The sequence below is a fragment of the Schistocerca americana genome, chromosome 6, assembly GCF_021461395.2.
Source record: "Schistocerca americana isolate TAMUIC-IGC-003095 chromosome 6, iqSchAmer2.1, whole genome shotgun sequence".
Taxonomy (NCBI): Eukaryota; Metazoa; Arthropoda; class Insecta; order Orthoptera; family Acrididae; genus Schistocerca; species Schistocerca americana.
This window is the reverse complement of record NC_060124.1, coordinates 604,699,935-604,722,157: the sequence shown is the minus strand read 5'-3', so window position 1 is coordinate 604,722,157 and position 22,223 is coordinate 604,699,935. Positions and strand designations below refer to the sequence as shown.

The window sequence follows — 22,223 nt, the reverse complement described above, 5'->3', positions numbered from 1 at the left end:
AGAGATCATTGCTGCTGATGCTGGTTTCACGCTTACCGTGGTTACTCCGGAATTCCAACAGGAACTTGTCAGACCAGTGGCTCAAGAAGAAGTATTGGGTGCCATAGGAAAAGAGGCCCCCAGTAAGCACTGGGACGAGATGGTTTACCGCCGGAATTTTATAGGACGTTCCGGAGGCTACTGGTACCCTACTGGACGACTGTATTTCAACAGCTCATGAAGCCAGAAGTGCAACTTTCAGCTGTGTTTGTGGAAAATGTTATCACCCCGATCCGTAAATCTCGCGATGGATCACATATCATGGACCACGGGCCACTAACTTCGTTGAAGTATGATATGAAAATTTTCAGACGCCTATTGGCGGCTCGAATTCGCGTACGACGTCTCGTGTCCTACCAACAGATCAGGCATTGATGCGTGGGAAACATCCGCACTGCCCTGTGCCCTATAGGGACCTGATTGCCATCGCTAATTTGTGTCGCGTATCGAGAGCGCTGACGGTTATTGACTTTAGTCTGATCGCGTCAGTCATATGTACTTAACTGCTGCCGCTCAGAATGTGTACCACCCGGCGCTATAGTCGAGGTGGTGCTCTGGGAGACGCAATATAAAAAGTGCTTGTCAACGGTAGACTGTCGAACCTTGCAGATTCGCCGCTCTACCAGACAAGGATGCCCCATATCGACGATACCGTACGCCTTAGCACTAGAACAGCTGTCGTGCGGTTTGCGGCCCGCTTCACGGGATTGTCTCTCGGTGGCACTGTTTTTAGATACACCGGGTACGCAGATGAACATGACATCTGCAGAATCATGGTCTAGTTAGCCACTTATGGTAAAGCTTGGTTGAGCCTTGTAAATGTACATAAATCGGTGGGCTTGAATACTGGCACTGTGACAACACCAAGCGCCGCCCCACTCAGCCCACTGTCTCGGTATTGACTTCACGGAGTGTCCTGGAACTCATCCGTGCTGGACTTGTGGACCGTCGACTTCGGGCTTCGGGACTTCATCAAAGGACCGAATTTATTAATTTCAATCACGAATTCCGCATGTCGCGCAGACGCTGCCAATGCCTAAACTCATGGCCCAGAGCCTCATGGCGGCATTCGGTTCATTTTTTTCAGCGCTGGGATAGTATTTAAGTTACGATACGATACGACGCCTTCACTCTTCCTAAAGAACGAGGCAGACTTGGCCTTGACAGTGTTCTTGATCGAGCGGAGTCTCTCTGCGTTGGTATGCACCTCAAGCTTTGGCAGCGATACCCGACCAGCCTCACCTGCTTACTGATGGAGTGTCTGGCACCGTCTTCCCTTGACCGTCCAATGGCGATAACCGAGACAGCGGAGCCATTTTTCTCCTTCGGGAGGATTTATCTGGAGTATAGCTATGTACGGAACTTTCTCCCTGTCTCTCGCTTCCAGTGGCTAGTGACATCTCGTGCTCCCCGCTTCGCCGCCGATCGCCCAATGCCGTCGAACTGACATACCTTGACGTGCATCGGAGGATATGGTTCAAATGGCTCTGAGCACTATGGGACTTAACATCTATGGTCATCAGTCCCCTAGAACTTAGAACTACTTAAACCTAACTAACCTAAGGACATCACACAACACCCAGCCATCACGAGGCAGAGAAAATCCCTGACCCCGCCGGGAATCGAACCCGGGAACCCGGGCGTGGGAAGCGAGAACGCTACCGCACGACCACGAGATGCGGGCATCGGAGGATAGAATGGCGCTCAGTCAATGCGGTGACGCTATATTCAGACGTACGTTCGACCTGGTACGTGACGGTGAACAAAAACCAAGTTACTCGAGAGAGATTCCGTGGGATCCGTCTTACCGATTTACTTTTACGCGTGAACTGCAACCCCCAGGATACAGACGAACACCAGCTACATTGCGGGACGGCGGAATAGATCTGTATGTTGTGCGTCAAATTTTGCCTTTCTTCTTACGAGTGTCGCCCGCTTCTGTCGATTGACGCACTCTTCTCTATCCTGACGCTGTTTTATTACCCGAGGACGAAAAACAACGCCGTCACTTGGATCAGAGGCCACGCGATTCATATTTCCTTGGGGGCAATTGCGGAACAATTTAAACGATCGCCATTGTGCTATTGTGAAGAATCCTAAGTACAGCTAATACTTTTCGAACAACTTGCGGGGCATCTTCCACGATCCGCCCCGCAGCTGGATTATTCATGGCAGGAGATGAATTTGATACACCCACACGTAGATGATCGAACAACATGCCATAGAGATGGGGCGGTAAAGTTCGTGGAATATCGACGCCTCGTGTGTGCGTTTCCAGATGTGCTACTTTGTGCTTGCTTTTTTCTTTTTTATTTTTTCACGCACCTAGTACGTTCCCCTTCTTCTTTTAAAATCTAAGGTGTGGACTTTATGAATGACATATGCCAGAAAAACAAGTGACGGAAGAACCAAACTGTTACTGATACGCAAATGCATGATGATATAGGGGGCGTCAACTTCTGACTTCATTATGGGACTGTGTTCATTGTTTGGTGTAATACTTATATATAATTATTTATCATTAGGAAGCGAATTTATGCAGAGTTTTACAAGGTAATGAAACAAAAAAGAAACAGAGAAAATGTGTTTTCAAAATTAAAAATGCATTATGACAGTTGTCATTTTCACGACGCAAACTAACATCATATTGTTGAACTGTTTCATATTCAAGTTTTCTTTTCTTTTAAACTCATCTTAGCTTTTAAATTAGATCCCATTTCAGTACCCCGCAAAACTGGTTACTCTGTTATGTTTACTTCATAAATCAAGTTATTTATGAAATTTATTCCCAACTGCCAATTGCGGAATCTTTTGAATCCGTCTGTTTCTTCAAACTTTATTAGAAATAAGAAAACAAGATATTTATGTTGTCTGTCACTGTTTGTCCTCTTAATTCCTCTTTGGCGTCTAGTAACTTGCCTCCAAACTCATCTTTGGTTTGTGCTACTTAATTGGACTGTCTCAGACAAGCTGTCCTCACTTTCATCCAACCCAGAATATTTCCTCGATTTCCCTCTACACCTGTTCTATTTTCACTTCCATCATCGTTAGGCTGAACAAAAAAATTCAAAATCTATACAAACGTCACATTCAAAATTCCAAATGCGTCAGCCCATAGCAAAACACGCAAAATAATAACAAGAAATAATATTTATACGTCTGAGAAGCAGGCAGCAGGTACACGCTACGTATCTCCCAACACTGAGTCGAAATAGTTCACATCCTGGTGCAATTCTCTCTAGCAGTTTAGTGGCCCAAGTTCTCCCACTTTTACATCCATATAAAATAAGTATTTTCTTACTGTACAAGATACTTCACCTGTGAGCCCCCAGGACCAATTAATTCCATAGTACCTACAACTGAGGTACGCTGATCAGAAGTCCAAAGCAGCCACTGAATTCCCAAACATGAGGTGCCCCAGGACTTAGCTAAGGAACCCCTACTATTCAGTTTATACACTAATAATCTGAGTCTACATGTGAATGTTCATAAAACTATCTTATTTGTTACAATAGCACTCCTTCATGGCAGTAAAGGCGAGGAATTACAATAGCCTTTGAACTGTACGACAAAGCCAGTTTGCAAATGGCCACATGATAAAAACGCAGTCGTAAACAATAAAAGACTGTCATAGTAAATCTTCATAATCATCAAAAGAAGAATCTGCATAAACTGTTGTTTAAGTTGAGACAGAAATCAGAAACAAAATTCCAAAGAATATGGCTGAAGGTTGGCCAAAACTGCATTAACTGTATTGAGTCTGTTAACAGCAAATTAATTAGAAAATATTTTAAGAACTCAAAATTTGTACCAATATGAAAACAATTATAAAAGTCTGCTATGCTTATATTTATCTCGCATAAATTAGACTGTAACGTTCTGTGGACTCACCACAGTATCGCTTAGTAGTTTTAAAAGTCAAAAAAGGGCCATTAGAAAAATGAGCGGAAGAAAAATAAGGAAATCATTCACATCTGCTTTCATATCATTTGATATGGTTTCCCTTGAATGTATTAGTAGTAGAGCATCGCTGCTACTCGTTGAAACAAATTTAACTGAGAAAGCCAACAGACTGCAGAACCTTTCTCAAACAAACTTAGTGCCAAACTGAATAAGAAGCTTCACGTAGCTCGTTCTAGTACCACATGGTGGCCGAAGGGAACCAAGGCAATAACTTAAAAAAAAAAAATCTCTACAGCCATATTTATAGGGTCATTGCCTTTAATCTCCCAATGAATACGTGGGCTTGTTAGGTACCTTCTCATGTTGAAATTCATATTGTTCTGTGATTCACGGAAACGTACAAGCTGATGTCCACCATAGATAAAAAGTTATATCAGATGCTTGATTTGCGCAGCAGTTTAAGGAATTTCTAAATCATATCGTTGGCTACAATTTCAGTACATCATCTGTAGCATGTAGTGTTTTTAGAGATTCATATAGAAATAAATCGGACTTTCTCATCCGTTGGCTACTATATCAAGATAACGTGATTTGACTCTACATTGTAAGTTACTACAGTGCATCATTATGGATGATCTGTAATTCATTGTACTTTATACATTATTCAAGAAAGTAGGTACCATGATAATGAATGTGAACTGTGGCTGAAAGTGTTGTTGTTTGCACGGTCATTTTCCGCACTAGCTGTTATAACCAATTATTACTCATCTTTTGTCTACAGCTTACTGCAATTAATGGGCATATTTGGCCATATTCTTTAACTACAGAAAGATTAAGACGGAAAAACAAATAATAATTGATCAGAATGAAAGGTATACTTCCTTCGTTTTTCTTTATTTTTTTATTGGGAGTAGTCTTCAAATTTCAGTATGTCCTTCTTCACTCAGTCAGACACGAAGTTTACTTAAAATCCTATTTCATAAAAAGCCTGGGCCTTTCTTAACAATACGAACCATGGAAATAATCTGACAACGCTGTTTTAGTCCTCAAAATTTATTAGTGCATCAGTTTCACTTCCACATTCAGTTTCGTAACGCGCGTCAAAAAATTTCACAGAAATTTGCTTCCTGAAATACAAAATGCGTAATTTTCAATAGATTACCTATCGTGTTTTTAAGAAACGACACGGAGAGTTATAAAATACAGGGTGATTCAAAAAGAATACCACAACTTTAGGAATTTAAAACTCTGCAACGACAAAAGGCAGAGCTAAGCACTATCTATCGGCGAATTAAGGGAGCTATAAATTTTCATTTAGTTGTACATTTGTTCGCTTGAGGCGCTGTTGACTAGGCGTCAGCGTCAGTTGATGCTAAGATGGCGACCGCTCAACAAAAAGCTTTTTGTGTTATTGAGTGCGGCAGAAGTGAATCGACGACAGTTGTTCAGCGTGCATTTCGAACGAAGTATGGTGTTAAACCTCCTGATAGGAGGTGTATTAAACGTTGGTATAAACAGTTGGGTGTTTGTGCAAAGGGAAAAGTTCTGGACGGCCGAGAACGAGTGATGAAAATGTAGCACGCATCCAGCAAGCATTTGTTCGCAGCCCAGGAAAATCGACTCGCAGAGCTAGCAGCGAGCTGCAAATTCCACAATCAACTGTATGGAGAGTCCTACGAAAAAGGTTAGTTATGAAACCTTATCGTCTGAAATTGGTTCAACCACTGTCTGCAGCTGATAACATTAAAAGAATCGATTTCTGTGGTTTTACCCTTGCTCAAATGGAAACAGATGAATCTTTCGTTTCAAAGATTGTGTTTAGTGATGAAGCAACTTTCCACACTAACGGAAAAGTCAACCGTCACAATGTCTGTATATGGGGCACTGACAATCCGCGGGAAACAACTCAGTATGAACGTGACTCGCCTAAGGTGAACGTTTTGTGTGCCATTTCAGCCAATAAAGCTTTTGGTCCCTTTTTCTTCGAAGGTGCTACTGTAACTGGACTACAGTATCTGGAGATGTTAGAGAATTGGCTGTTCCCTCAGCTCGAACAAGAAGCACAACAATTCATATTTCAGCAGGATGGAGCGCCACCGCATTCTACATCTACATCTGCATTGATACTCCGCAAGCCACCCAACGGTGTGTGGCGGAGGGCACTTTACGTGCCACTGTCATTACCTCCCTTTCCTGTTCCAGTCGCGTATGGTTCGCGGGAAGAACGACTGTCTGAAAGCCTCCGTGCGCGCTCTAATCTCTCTAATTTTACATTCGTGATCTCCTCGGGAGGTATAAGTAGGGGGAAGCAATATATTCGATACCTCATCCAGAAACGTACCCTCTCGAAACCTGGCGAGCAAGCTACACCGCGATGCAGAGCGCCTCTCTTGCAGAGTCTGCCACTTGAGTTTATTAAACATCTCCGTAACGCTATCACGGTTACCAAATAACCCTGTGACGAAACGCGCCGCTCTTCTTTGGATCTTCTCTATCTCCTCCGTCAGACCGATCTAGTACGGATCCCACACTGATGAGCAATACTCAAGTATAGGTCGAACGAGTGTTTCGTAAGCCACCTCCTTTGTTGATGGACTACATTTTCTAAGCACTCTCCCAATGAATCTCAACCTGGTACCCGCCTTACCAACAATTAATTTTATATGATCATTCCACTTCAAATCGTTCCGCACGCATACTCCCAGATATTTTACAGAAGTAACTGCTACCAGTGTTTGTTCCGCTATCATATAATCATACAATAAAGGATCCTTCTTTCTATGTATTCGCAATACATTACATTTGCCTATGTTAAGGGTCAGTTGCCACTCCCTGCACCAAGTGCCTATCCGCTGCAGATCTTCCTGCATTTCGCTACAATTTTCTAATGCTGCAACTTCTCTGTATACTACAGCATCATCCGCGAAAAGCCGCATGGAACTTCCGACACTATCTACTAGGTCATTTATATATATTGTGAAAAGCAATGGTCCCATAACACTCCCCTGTGGCACGCCAGAGGTTACTTTAACGTCTGTAGACGTCTCTCCATTGATAACAACATGCTGTGTTCTGTTTGCTAAAAACTCTTCAATCCAGCCACACAGCTGGTCTGATATTCCGTAGGCTCTTACTTTGTTTATCAGGCGACAGTGCGGAACTGTATCGAACGCCTTCCGGAAGTCAAGAAAAATAGCATCTACCTGGGAGCCTGTATCTAATATTTTCTGGGTCTCATGAACAAATAAAGCGAGTTGGGTCCCACACGATCGCTGTTTCCGGAATCCATGTTGATTCCTACATAGTAGATTCTGGGTTTACAGAAATGACATGATACGCGAGCAAAAAACATGTTCTAAAATTCTACAAGAGATCGACGTCAGAGATATAGTTTTGCGCATCTGGTCGACGACCCTTCTTGAAGACTGGGACTATATGTGCTCTTTTCCAATCATTTGGAACCCTCCGTTGGCACTTATCTGTCCGTAACTACCTGAACGTCAACTACCCGAGGCGATGGATCGGCCGCCAGGCAGCCCGTGACAGAGCACTTCATCACTGGCCTCCAAGAAGCCCTGATCTTACCCCCTGCGATTTTTTCTTGTGGGGGTATGTTGAGGATATGGTGTTTCGGCCACCTCTCCCAGCCACCATTGATGATTTGAAACGAGAAATAACAGCAGCTATCCAAACTGTTACGCCTGATATGCTACAGAGAGTGTGGAACGAGTTGGAGTATCGGGTTGATATTGCTCGTGTGTCTGAAGGGGGCCATATTGAACATCTCTGAACTTGTTTTTGAGTGAAAAAAAACCTTTTTAAATACTCTTTGTAACGATGTATAACAGAAGGTTATATTATGTTTCTTTCATTAAATACACATTTTTAAAGTTGTGGTATTCTTTTTGAATCACCCTATATACTTGAAGCTAATTTTGAGCCGTGGCGCCATATTTTACTTCGCTTGGGTATTGTCCGGTGTCACTGGCTCGAGTTTGTCATCGGTTTACTATTTGTTCAGTAAGTATCTTTGATCGAAGTCGGCCTAGGAGACAGTGCTGGCTGTGTGGTGTCTCGGGGTGGAAGACAGTTGGTCTGAGACAGGGGAGTTGCACGGTTAGAGCAGAGTTGTTTGTGAAATCGGTGTGAGAACTAAGTTGCACTGTTTGCGCCAAGTTGGTCTGCGAAAGCTGCATACTTCCGACACAGGAAATGGGCTGTTGGGCGAGTGGTGTGCGGGGCGCTAGCCCGCGCTAGCTCATCGCAACTGTAAATACTGCGTGTAATTTTGCGTTTTTGACTTACGTCTCTAATCAGCCCTGTAATTCCAGTTTGAAGGGATAGCGTTCACTTGGTGTGTGCAGCAGGCTTTTTCTGAAATTACAAAACTTGCATTAGAAAATTAAGGTCCATCTCAATGTGGAAAACTCTTCAAGGGTTCGATATGGTCAATTACCCAGGAACTAATGTTCTATTCAAATTTGAAAGTTACAATCGAGAAAACGTTGTCTAAGGTATATTTAATAGTCTATTTGTTACATTGTTACTCTATTGTACATTATACTCACTAAGTGAAGTGAAACTAATTATAATCAAAGACAACTTACAAGTTGAATACATTTTGAAGTAGAAGATATGGATTACGAACAGAAATTCCCATTTTCAAGACAGAGAAACTTGTTAAGATATTAAAGAAACTCAGTACGTCTGCAAATATCACGAGTTCCCTGGTAGAAGCATCTTCCGTTTCAGCGTACAAAGTGGTGGATGACTGACGAAGTAGTCCACACGTTATGTAACTAGTTTTAAAAATATGCAGAACTTTATTCATCATAAAACTCTCTAACTGAAGAACCAACACTAATACCTAAATGTGTAGAACTCGTGACATTTACAAACTCTGTAGCAAACACATCCACATGTTTAAAAACAACAAAAACAGTATAAAATGGCAGAAGCTGTTTATGGCGGTTTCCAGTGAGCGTTCGTTCGTGTGATTCTAAAATCGGTCACTAGACTGCAACGCCGAGAAGGAAGCAAAACGTGTTCACATGTACGCTGCCCTCCAAGTAGAAAACTCTCCCCTACACAACGTAAGCATGTTTATACACTGAGCTGGAGAAAGTCATAGGACAGCGATACGTACATACACAGGCGGCCGTAGTATCGTGTATACGAAGTTGAAAAGGGCGATGCATTAGCGAAGCTGTCATTTGTGCTAGGGTGATTCGTGTGAATAGGGTTCCGACGCGATTACGGCAGAACTGCGGGAGTTAAGAGACTTTGAACGCGGTATTGTAGCTGGAGCTAGGCGCATGGGACATTCTGACTCGTAAGTTGTTAGGGAATATAATATTCCGAGATCGACAGCGTCAAGACAATGCCGAGGATACCGCATTTGAGGCATTGCTTGGCGCCACGGACATTGCAGTAGTCCCCAGCCCTCGCTTACCGACAGAGTGCAGCGGCCTTTGCGCAGAGTTGTCAGCGCTAAGAGACAAGGAACACTGCTCGAAATATCCGCAGAGATCAAAGCGGGACGTACGACGAACGTCTGCGCGGCGAAATGTTGAGTTAATGGGCTATGGCAGCAGACGATCTACTTGATTGCCTTTACTGGCAGCACGACATCGCTTGCAGCACCTCTCCTGGGTTCGTGACCACATATGGCAGAGTTCGAGTGTGGCGCACACCCCACGAAGGTATGGACCCAAGTTGTCAACAAGCCACTGTGCAAGCTGCTGGTCGTTCCATAATGGTGTGGGCTGTGTTTACATGGAATGGACTGCCCCCTCTGTCCAGCTACACCTGTCATTCACTAGAAATGGCTATGTTCGACTACTTTGCAAGGGGTGTCAAGGGTGTGCCGACAATACCAAACTTCGCGCCAACACAGTGGCCGACGACCGCCACTTGACGATCGAGAGCAGCGGCGTTTGCGTAGAGGTGTCAGTGCAAGCAGACAAGCAACACCGCGTGAAATCACGGCAGAAATCAATGTGCGACAGACGAAGAACGTACCCGTTAGAACAGATCGGAAAAATTTGGCGTTAATGAGTTATAGCAACAGACAACCGGCGCGAGTGCCTTTGCTGACAGCACGACTTGCTTGCAGCCCCACACCTAGTCTCGCGACCATATCGGTTGGGATCTGGACGACTGGAAAACCGTGATCTACTCAGATGAGTCCTGGTTTCAGTTGGCAAGAGCTGGTGGTAGGGTTGGAGTGTGTTGTAGAGAGCACGAAGTCACGCATCCAGGTTGTCAACAAGGCACTGGGCAAGCTGGTGGTGGCTCCATAAGGGTGTGGGCTGTGTTTACGTAGAATGGACTGGGTCCTACGGATGTTCGCTTCTTGGAGACCATTTGCAACCATTCATGGTTACGAGATATTCTCAAACAACGATGTAATTTTTATAACTGACAATGCGCCATGTCACCGGGCGACAATTGTTCGCGGATTGAAGAACATTCTGTATACTTCGAGCCACCCAGGTCGGCTGACATGACTACTATCGAATATTTATGGGACATAATCGAGAGGTAAGTTCGTGAACGATGCAGCGGCAGCACTTTCGTAGTTATAGACAGCTAGAGAGGCAGCACGGCTCACTAGTTCTGCATGGGACTTCCAACGACTCGTTGAGACCGCGCCACGTTGACTTGCCACACGTCCGACATGATATTACGAGATACCTCGTAACTTCTGTCACCTCAGTGTAAGGTCTCATAACGATGACATATTCGATTATCTTTATTTCGTGAATTGAAGAGTGCCCGGTGGCGACTCAGATGCCCCCCCCCCCTCCTCCCCCGTACCTCTTATGATCGGTGGCTGTGATGCACTGCAGGCGCGTACTCACCCCGTAGGAGCGGGACAGGCCGACGACGGCGTGCTTGGTGGCCACGTAGACGGGGCAGCCGGCGAGCGGCGCCAGCCCCAGCACCGACGCCACGTTCAGCACGACGCCGCCCCCGCCGCCGCCGCCGCCGCCGCCCCCGCGCGACATCAGCTCCATCGCCAGCTGCGTGCATCGCACCACCGCCGTCTGCGGGGAAAGCGCGCGCCAGTTACAGTCGCGCACGTGAGCTGCGGGGCGCAGTGGGCTTTCCTGTTTCACGTGCATATGTAACGCGGGAAGAAAATATCCGACTGGTTTACCAGACGAAGCATTAGCCACCTCCTTAAGAGAGCACACTGCGCGCTCTGGAGCGATGGCGACTGTGTCGAAATGGTAGCAGGCGGTCCGGTCACGTGACCACCTACCGCTGCGCCAGCCGTGAGAATAAACTGCAGGGTGTGCGCCAGTCACTTGTATCAACATAGCAGAGTTAGCGTTTCATTATGCAGTTCCCTGTTCGGAGTTTTCATCTCCAGTCTTGACGTAATGCTCGGCTTGTTTCTTAAGAAAACGTGAGGTTTGTTTTGTGTGGGCATTTCAATATGAACTTACTTACTGATCCTCCAGAGAAAAGAATGTTAGCAGATTTACTTGAATCTTACAACCTTTTGAAGGCATCATGTTTTCCAACTAGAGTTCAGGGCAGCACGATCGTAAACTTTTCTCTGTTTGATGGACACGGTTGGGTTGGGTTGGGTTGTTTGGGGGAGGAGACCAAACAGCGAGGTCATCGGTCTCATCGGATTAGGGAGGAAGGGGAAAGGAGTCGTTCGTGCCCTTTCAAAGGAGCCATCCCGGCATTTTCCTGGAGCGATTTAGGGAAATCACGGAAAACATAAATCAGGATGGCCGGACGCGGGATTGAACCGTCGTCCTCCCGAATGCGAGTCCAGCGTACTAACCACTGCGCCACCTCGCTGTGTATGGACACGGTGTGAGAAAAATTACTAACGGCACTTCATATCGCGATCCACAAGTCGTATTACTGAAAGCTATCAAAGCAGAGTCATACCCCAAAATAGAGAACAAAAGACTTATAGATATGAGTCCACCTGCAATGCGGAATTTTAAGGCCAATCTCCAAAGGGAAACATGGCAAGAAGCCTACAATACGGATAATTTTAACGACAAATATAATAAGTTTCCTCAAACATTTATCACGTTCATTCATAACTCTTTCCCCTCAAAAATTATAGGCATGGAGTATTAATAATCGACCGATTCCTACAAGTAACGACACTGCAATAACGTGTAGGAGGAAGAAGGAGCTGCATGTTAACACGAAAAACAATCAAAGCCTGGTAACACAGTTTATCTACAGGGAACATTTCAAAGGTTGAGAAATATCATCAGACACGCTAAAACAATGCATTGCAACTACCGAATAAATAGATCTCAGAACAAAATTCAAACTGTGTGGTCAAATATGGAAGCGATATTAGGGCAGCGATCAACACTGTGCACCTCTCTTTTATGAGAATGGGACTCATAATTACTCACCAGACGTATGCAAAATCCCATATACACTGCCCGAAACTAATTTAGTACAACCTTTTACAGGTTTGCCAATTCACTCGAAATTTATTGTTGCAACAGTGTAAATGGCCTAGATGAAATGATTACATTTACAGATCAACAAGACAAGCGGTTCTGATGTACCAGGTATCGACCCGTCCTCAAACAGCCATGTTGCCCCATGGGCGGCAATGCAGCTGCTCACTCTTGCGTCCAGCCTATCGTAGAGACGGCGAACACTGTCCTGGGATACTTAATGCCACACCTGTTCGACACGTCCACGTAGTCCTGTAAAAGTTGTTGCTCGACGAGCCGCACGAGTCACTCTGTGTAATGAAAACGTGTATGTTTTTTAATGGAAGCCATGAAACTCATATTCAGAACAGTGGAAATTAAAACGATCTGTGGTGCCTCACTTGCTCCCAGTCGGCCGGCTTCACAGCCTACCCTCCTACAAAAACCCACAATTAATACTGGATGTGATTATTTGTCACGGAAAGAATAATAACTTGAAAGTTATCTAAGTAAATAAAAATATGACTGAAGGTTCTCTTTTAAATAATTAAAAATATTACAGAAACTTCTCTTTAAATAATAAAAAATATGACTGATGTGCTGTTTCTAAATGTAAGGCTCTCTGACCACTATTTGAGTTAACATCTGAGGTCATCAGTCCACTAGACTCAGAACTACTTAAACCTAACTAACCTAAAGACATCAGACACATCCATACCCGAGGCAGGATTAGAATGTGCGACCGTAGTAGTCGCACGGTTCCGGACGGAAGCGCCTATAAGAGCTCGGCCACAGCGGCAGGCTTTCTGATTTTAAGATGTGAGCTATAATAATAAATGAACTGTCTTATTGTAAACGTAAAGCTGCATTGTAATAATAATTAACTGCCCGAATGAAAAGGGAAGTATTTCATACTGTAAAAGTTATCAATCTGACTGCAAGAATTTTGAACAGTATAATTTGCCTCAATAATGAACTTTGACATGAAACCTACAGCAATTGGTTTTGCAAAATTGATCACAAAAACTGTCTCTGAATGACTTAAGTTGGCCTTGCTTGAACTAAAAAAATCAAAATATTTAGTCCTCATCTCTATTCTGCGCAAATCTGGATAACGCTTTGCAGTACTGCTCTGTCTTGCGCGCCGCTATGCTGAAGCTGCATATTACTATACCTACACAGCGACACTCGGGAGGTGCAATTAGTTAGCTGCAAATCGAAGTATTTTCCGAACACACTTGGTTCCATGATCAATTAAAAAACAGTAAGAGAAAAGTTAGTAAAAAGTGAAATATGCCCATAAATGACAACGCAAATTTTTTTGTATCCTGTGAAAAAGTGGTCATGGTTGATTTTAAATGTAATGAACTTCTTAACATTCAAAGAAAACACTTTCCTATCTCTCAAATCTAGCAACTCTCAGTACAATAACCAAGTTAGTCCGATGGCGCAGCAATAGTAAAAAAAAGAAGTAATTATAATATTTACCTTTGACAGTCCATTAAAAAAATGGTTCAAATGGCTCTGAAAACTATGGGACTCAACTGCTGAGGTCATTAGTCCCCTAGAACTTGTTAAACCTAACTAACGTAAGGACATCACAAACATCCATGCCCGAGGCAGGATTCGAACCTGCGACCGTAGCGGTCTTGCGGTTCCAGACTGCAGCGCCTTTAACCGCACGGCCACTTCGGCCGGCGACAGTCCATTAGACTTCGTTCTTACACAAATCAGTTTCCGTTATAATCTTGAAATAATCATGTGCATTAAACACAATGATAAATTGAGACTTTACATTTGAAGCATATCATTGCCATTGCTTCCTCGCTCTAACACAGCTTAACATTGTCTGACACACTGTGCCCTCGCGCACATCAGAGTTACTTACCTAACTTCTGCGGTACCGCTTTACAACATCGGTGCTCGCTCACTATCGATTCAGACACCAAAGTTATACATGACACCTAGCAAACTCGTCAGAAAATTTGCTCTCTTTATTGCCTATTAGCTAATAACTCTCTCTTTTGTGTGACGTAAAATTAAATATAGGAAACACAAAACCAGTAAAGACAAGAGACAAGCAACACAGTACACATTTCTTCAGTCCTTAGGTCCTAGCATTTTTTTCTCTCTAATTTTGCTACAGCTTTACAAGGCGCACTTTCCTGTCTGCGAAACGTCTGTCGCACTGTGTGTGCCGATTGGTTCCCTCCTCCGGCAATTTGCCCTTCGCGCCGCTGTGATTCTGGCACAGTTGCTCTGCATTCTACTTAGAGCTGGTTGTGCCTAGGTGCTGGTGTGACGGTGCGGTGGCGCTAGCGGCGTCAGAGGTGGCGGCGTGGGGAAGTGCAAGCTAGACCGGGCGCTCAGCCCGTGACTGTCGGCATTATATAGGGGCACTGGAGCGACGAGGCAGACTTGCGTTGGCCAGGATCGTGGCTGCCGATAGCAAGTGTGTCCGTTGACGTTAAGCTCTGCGAAAGTGTCGAAATACATCTGTGGTCGTTTAGTTGTACGTTGCTGTTCGTCTTTTGGTTATTAGTTGGATCGAATCGGCATTTTGGAGAGAGTAGTTCGTAGCCAAGATTTGTGGTTAGGCTCGGCTGATCGCTGCCGTTGTCAACGTTGCCAGCCGGTTTCGGTCAAGTGGTGAATGGCATAGCTGTGAGTTTCATTTCTACCTTAAGAACGCATTGCCGATAGACCAGGCCTACGATAAGAAGCTGTGTTGAGCTGCGACTGTGGGGTGACTACGAGAACTGGCTAAGACAGCTGTGTTGGTTCCTTAGCTTCCTTGTGGTGTTTCCTGTCTTATCTGAGAGCCGGTAACGACTGCAGATTGTTAGTGCTATTCTTCCGTTGTGTACAACGTGTCGATTTCCTTGTCTTGCTTTGTTTTGCAGCCGCTGTGAGTTACTGCAAGGACTGGCTGCGACAACAGCTGTGCTCGATAACCTTCTTGTTGCTAAGGAGAACTACCAAATCATGTCCACTGTAGTAAAGGGTGGAAACGATCGTCAGAGAGTAGCTGCTACCATTCTAGAGGTGCTGCGTTTGATTCTCCTTGTCTTGTTGTGGTGTGGTGACACTGTTGTGAATTTTTGTAAGGATTACCTCCTGCGGCAACATTGGTGGCGAAAGTTTCTCTAGTGGCGACGGAGTATTAGCACATGGACCCGTCCTAGTAGTCTGACGGAAAGGATCGTTATTCAGAAGCGATACCAATCTTGGCTGTGGCGATTCTGGATCGTCCGTACCTGCTATTTATGTAACCCAAAAGTGGGAGGTAATGTTAGTCTGCCGCGTTGTCTTTTTAAAAAAAAACTGAAGCTTGGACTGTGGAAAGATGAAATGTCCCTGTGCTGCGCTGAGTTGTGTGGTCACCATGTCCTGGCAGTGCAAGGCATTGTCTGGTCAGGGCTTTCATTGTATTGTTCCTCTGATCTGGCTCTTAAGTTTTTATTCTAAAGTGTTTATGGTGCCCTTTGGGGTGACTGTGTGGCTGAGTGAGTTCTTTGAAGTATCGCACTTCCATTCCGTAGAATAGTAAAGTGGTGTACCGGGGCAGTTAGTAAATTATAAGTAAGAATGCTTGACCGCACCTGATTAGCTGGGTACGGTCGCAATGGCTCATTTAACGTTTTTTTGCGCAGCGCCTTAGTGTGCGCACGGTCACATCCTGCCCACTGTCCCGCCTCGCGCGCGTGACGGTTGTGGTCCTGTGAGCGCATGGCGCGTTTAGCTGACAGTATCTTACTGTTTGAGTGTGGTGGTCATCGAGCTCGGCCACTATTAAGTTTAGTGTAGTAAAGTTTAAAAGCATTGTTGCTAAGCCCTGTTAGCCTCTTCTGTTTGAATGCAGTAATCATTCGCTTGGCCAGTATAAAGGCTTTTTAGCACAGTAACTTTTAACAGCATTGTTGCTAAGGCTGGGCAATGTTAGCTTAACTTATTAATCTCGCGCTTGGCCACTATTAAGTTGTAAGAACCTTTGTTGGTAAATCTTGACTGTGTTTCGCCTGCATTTATGTGTTTGATGGTTAATACCTTATCCTAGTATTTAATTGGACTACCGTCCTTTCTTGTTCTGTGATATTTATTCCTATCGTGGGGCTAAGTAGTTGAGGTTTGGACATGGACCACGTCCATTAGATCTAAAAAGGGCCGTTAAAAATATTTAATTGTTGTTTGGAAGTTTAAGCTGTTAACCCAGCTGCTAAGTTACTTCCGGACGTAGGCAGTGGTTGTGATCTTAGTTTCAGGGATCCTGTGGCAGTGTATTCCGTGTTTGGCCTAGGTTCAAGTCTCATCACACGATCTTGCGGGAGGTCTTCCTGAAAGGTGGTGTGAGGGTGGGAGGGAGGGGGGGGAATGGAATGGGGGGAGGGATGGGGAAAGGGTCGGCCAAGATCCAGAGCTTCACCATGACCGAGACGACGTCCGCTCCCTGTCATCATACAGGGGCCGAATATCCGGGACAGCTTGGTTTTTAATTGTCGAAACGCATTTAAAGAAATTAAAATGACTGATTCCATTTCAGTCTCAACATTTAATCCGTCTCTCCAGTCTTACGATATCGGGAACATGTGCAACGTGTGCATAAACTTCCACAGATAATCTCAGTTCAGCTTTGTCAAAGTAACGTAAATAATTTCTATTTCATGAAACTTCAGTTTAAGTGTAGATCGAATTTATGATAAATGTACAGTTTCAACACGCATTGGGGCAATGTGGTATCTCAGTGTCACTTTTACGCTCCAGCGTAGCAAGTTAATTTCATTCCGATATAATTTAAATACGTTGTCCTCCGCGTTGCTATCAATACAACAATACATTCTTTATTCGATAGGTGTTTTAATGTCTTCTACTCTACAGAGACGAAGACAGTGCCAGAGAAATCTCTTCGTATTTGTTCGTTCATTGCATTACACATTTTTATTGAGCTCTGCCACATGTAATTAGCCGCCGTTATAAGAGGCATAATTACCTGATTAATACGATCGGAAAGATTCCAAAGTCAAACTTATTTATTATTGTATATAAGTTCATGTTTGGGACTCTGATAATTTATGTGCTCAAAATAACACAAAAGGTAAAGAAAATTCTTCTTTCGTTATTTCTCTTTGTGACTAATCAATCAAGAGTTTTATGTTCCCATATTAATCTTCTATGTACCAATGGAAGCAAATAGTTACTGTCCTCCTATTTCAAACTTTCAGATTGCTCTCCATGCAAGAAGGGTGCACAATAGGTAAATAAGTAGTGTGTGTGTGTGTGTGTGTGTGTGTGTGTGTGTGTGTGTGTGTTACTAAATGTAACATCTGGAAGAGGAATGTGGCTGTACATAACTAAGAAGTGAGCAGTGTTGTAGCAAAAAGTCTAAAAGAGCATCACCGGTGTGCACACGAGTGAGTGAGTGCTATAACGTAAAGTCAAATAGAGCAGTGGAGCTGGCCATACGTATAACTGAGCAGTGTAACGTAACATCTAAACGAGCAACGCTGCATTGCACACAAGTAAGTCAGTGCTGTAACATATTATTTAAAAGACCAACGTACACAAGTAAGGGAGCACTGTGACGTCACGTCTAAAAGAGCAAAGTGACTTTCTGTCCAAGTGAATGCTGTAATGTGCATAAGAGCAAAGCGGCTATATACAAAAGTAAGTGGGTACTGTGACATTACGCCTAGAAAAACGTGGGGAAGGAGAATCTGACAGTGAATGTCAAACGGATGACGAATATGTGGTCATTCTATGTTGTCAAATTCGGTTTATGTTAGCACAGAGAGGTCAGCCAATGACATTTTGGCGTTTTAGTACCATACGGTAGCTTCAGAACACCAGTACTTTAATTTTTATATCTTTGCTTGCTAAACGTTTTTTTTTTTAATTTCTACTGGAGAAAGGCATAGTGACGTCATTCAAAACATCTTGCTTAGATGACCTCAGCACACTGAGACAAATGTTACAGATTGTCATTCGGTCTCGCATAGTACGGGTACGCATCTCACTTGTAGAGACCTAATGTTGTAGACTAGGCCAGCTGGCGGATGGCCATCAGAAGAGACCAAACGAGTTCCTTAGCCTGCTTCTGACAGTACTCTTCCGCCATTAGCTGTCCTTGAAAGTATTTTGCTCGTCTCCGTATGCCACGGAATCTTCGGAATACTACATAGGACGAGATGAAGCTAAAATATTACGTATAAACGATCAGACGAGGCACAGGCGTAGATACAATGCTAGAGACACATGCCACGGGCACCAACGCCGGACAGACGACCCCCAGCGTGGGAACAACACTCGAATAGCCGAATCCCATTACACCTGTTGAGCCGTTTGCGACCGAACCGCCGAATCTTTCCATCAGTAAATGGGGTATGTTCTCAAGTGACTCCGTTGTTTTAACCCCTCCACTGACAGAATGACCCGCTTCCTACTTCCGTATGGTTAAAGCCAATACGGACTTGTAGCTGTCACGCCTTTGCGCTTACTGCTACGTATTTTAACCGTAAATAGCTCAGCCCTAATGGTAAGAGTTAGTAGTGAATTCACGTTATTAATCTTTGAAGACAGCACAGCTGCCACAAGCTCAGCTCACTTTTACTCCACTCCTACCCTCGCCATTACACCACATTAACTAGGTGCTACATGGACCTTGCTAAATTCACTTGCGTATACATTTTTGACCGTTACTCGCCAGTATTTACCTATTGGATTAGTACACTCCTAACTGGACTATTTCTCAAAGAGCTGTGATGATTGAACGGGTTCGATCCACGGCCTACAGTGCCCTACAGTTCACACGGTAACACTGCCTACCTGACCCACTTAACTTGGTAGTGAGCTGATGTATCCAATCACCACTGCTAGCAGCAGTGGGTAATCCTATCAGCACGACGAGAGCAGCAGACTTACCGTCGAATCCTCCTGAAAATACTTATAACTACGGTCGCCAGCTCTGGAGGAGCAAAAGAATAAATCAGTTTTTTGGCTCGTTTCAAAGTGAAACGGCTTAAGTTGAATTTAAACTTAATTCTGAATATTACTATTTCTGATCATTCTAGGTGATTCTACAAAGCAAATACTCTCTCAATTTCTGTGAGTTGGCTTGGTAATTACCACCAAGACAACTTATGCAACTTAGGTTAACAAAATTCTATCCTTCAACTTATTTAATGATTTTGGAATATTACTCTTTGGACAATTGCTATAGAATTAGTTAAGTGACTTTACTTGAAAGGTTACTCAGAAAAATTTAAGTAACTATAAATAGGCGACTCATTCTGGTGTGACTATTGCTCTTTTCAACATTTTTAAACGCTAAAGTATTCTACAACCAAAAGAATTGTAAATGAAAGAGGCGATGGTGGCCTCAGTCTGATTTCACTACACTATGTTTCAGGTTACTACACTTTACAATGAACAACATGCCTCGTAATTTTACTCATTACTATATTCTGTCTTCTGCACTTGCACAAAAGAAAACTAGTATTCTCCTTTTACATGTATACAAAGTTCGACTTAACAATTGCAAGCAGTCTTGCCTTGGGTAGACGTGTCGGTGCTGGTGGTGAGATGCAGGTGGCTAACGCAGCTCTTCCTCTTCACGCCTCGTGCCCTTAATGGCGGCTGGAACTACGAGCTGCAGCACTCGTATAAGCTACTGCACGTCCGCCATGAAATCTGGGCGCAGGAACTCTTACAATCAGCCCCAGTGGCATAGAGACGGCTTCGACAAACATTCGTCGCGTTCTACTCCACAAACGGCGACGATATTCGCCTCTTCGCGGTTGCACAATCACTTTTGCGTGAGCACAGTTACGCACGTCCGTTCACGTCAAGCCTCCCCAGGCCATTTCCTTGTTCAGTCCCTGTGTCTCCAGCTACCTCTAGCTACGCTCGTATCACCAAGAGTGGGGGCGTTCCCCTACCACCTTTTCACCGAAATCATTTAGTATTTAAGAATATTTATATTTATTACCCTGGAGTTCATACCAGTCATAATAATTTACTACTAGCGCCTTATAACATTAAATCATACAGTAATAGCTTATAATTACCAAGAAAAAGAATACATTTGACTCCGATAGCTTAGCGCATTGTCTGAGACAGCGCTAATTCCCAGTTTCGCCAATAGATGGCATCAGGGTGCACTCCCTGGCAGTCTCACACCAGCGCGCCCGTTTCCGACGCGCGGGCTCCAAATTACTGTCAGCCCACCATCATTTCAGTTCCGTTACACATGCCCCACTTCTTATTGAAGTATCTAACAGTGATAATTCAATAAGAAGTCTCTCCTATAATGAATCTGAAATGTTCGTTAAGCTTTTTACCAAGGGTTTTCCCTTTCTTACTGATACACCTCGGTACTTATATTACTTATTTAAAATTAAACACCAATTCTTTCTATCTTTCCTGCTAAACATTACATAAATGATTTACATATATTCTTTACAATTTTCTTACATCTAAACACAGTACACTTTAAACATCTTTTTTTACAAAAATTTTAAATATACTTCTTTTATCTCAGGCAAGTAAAACACACGTTATGCGCCTATTACTTTGTAGCCCATCCTTTTCACTTTACCTCCTCACTTTTCTACCTCTTCCACAACACTTATTTACACATCTATTAAGGCTTTCTTAGAAGCTCAGTCTTTCCCAGTCTGTTTAGTCTCTACTTAAACTAGAAGTTTCATTAGAATACTGCAACATATTTTAGTGAACATTTACCTTTCACATAGAACAAAAGAAACAAAACTATTTACATATTGGTTTACTTTAATATTTATTTATATATTTATTTTCAATCTGGTAGAATTCGTGGCTCATACCTTTTGAGATCCACTATGTTTCTTACTCCCAGGCGTTTGCCTGTTAATGGGTACTCTAAATAATAAGCATTCACATTGGGTATGGACACTATTTTAAATGGTCCATTATATATATATTTAAATTTGCTGATCTCGTTATTAATTTCACTTGACTTTTCATGTGTTTTCACAAGAACGAGATCACCTATTTTGAATTTAGGATTCCTTACTTTTTCGTCATGACGACGAATTCTCGCATCTGCTTGTTTTCTCATCTTGTCTTTTACTAAGTTCTTTTTACTATCATAATCTAATTCAACTCTATCTGGAAATTCTAGTAGGTCTTCTACTAGACTTTTACTTTTCGTCTTTTTCAGGATTTCTTCTGGAGTAAATCCAGTGCTCTCGTTTGTTAATGAATTCATGATTTCTTCGAATTCACTCACATACATGCCCCACTTCTTGTGGTTACTATGGCAGTACGTCCTAAATAACCGACCTATCTCACGTATATATCTTTCTGCCGGATTGCTTGATGGGTGATAAGCTGAGATATGTACCACTTCTACCTGTTTCTCAGTTATCCCATCCTTCCACATTTTTGAGCAAAACTGAACACCATTATCTGATAGTATTCTCTTTGGCTTCCCTACTTTCACAAAATAATCACACACCATTTTATCATACACAGCTCTGGCAGTAGCTTTTCTCAAGGGATATAGCGTTATATACTTTGAGAAAAGTTCAACTGCTACAAATATGTACACAAAACCCCCCATGGTTTTCGGTAATGGTCCAAAGATATCTACTGCTACTATTTCTAATACTTCATCAGGTTTTATTGATTGCATGGGCCCTTGATTAGTTGCATTTGTTACTTTCGCCTTTTGGCATAGATCACAAGATCTTATCCTCTGTGCTACCCTTCGTGCCATGTTGTTAAAGGTAATGCATTCATCTAACTTATCAGTACACTTCCGCGCACCACAATGGCCATATGCCAAGTGAACATAATCTATCAGCACTTCAGTGT

General features: G+C 43.4%; 1 protein-coding gene across 1 annotated transcript in view; it reads right to left on the bottom strand.

Annotated features, from left to right (window-relative positions):
- LOC124620340 (15-hydroxyprostaglandin dehydrogenase [NAD(+)]-like) overlaps positions 1-22,223 on the bottom strand; it is a 185,887-nt gene that overhangs the window by 73,447 nt on the left and 90,217 nt on the right. Inside the window, exon 5 of the mRNA XM_047147014.1 lies at positions 10,806-10,991. Within this exon, the coding sequence (XP_047002970.1) occupies positions 10,806-10,991 (186 nt within the window). The remainder of the gene's footprint in view (positions 1-10,805; positions 10,992-22,223) is intronic.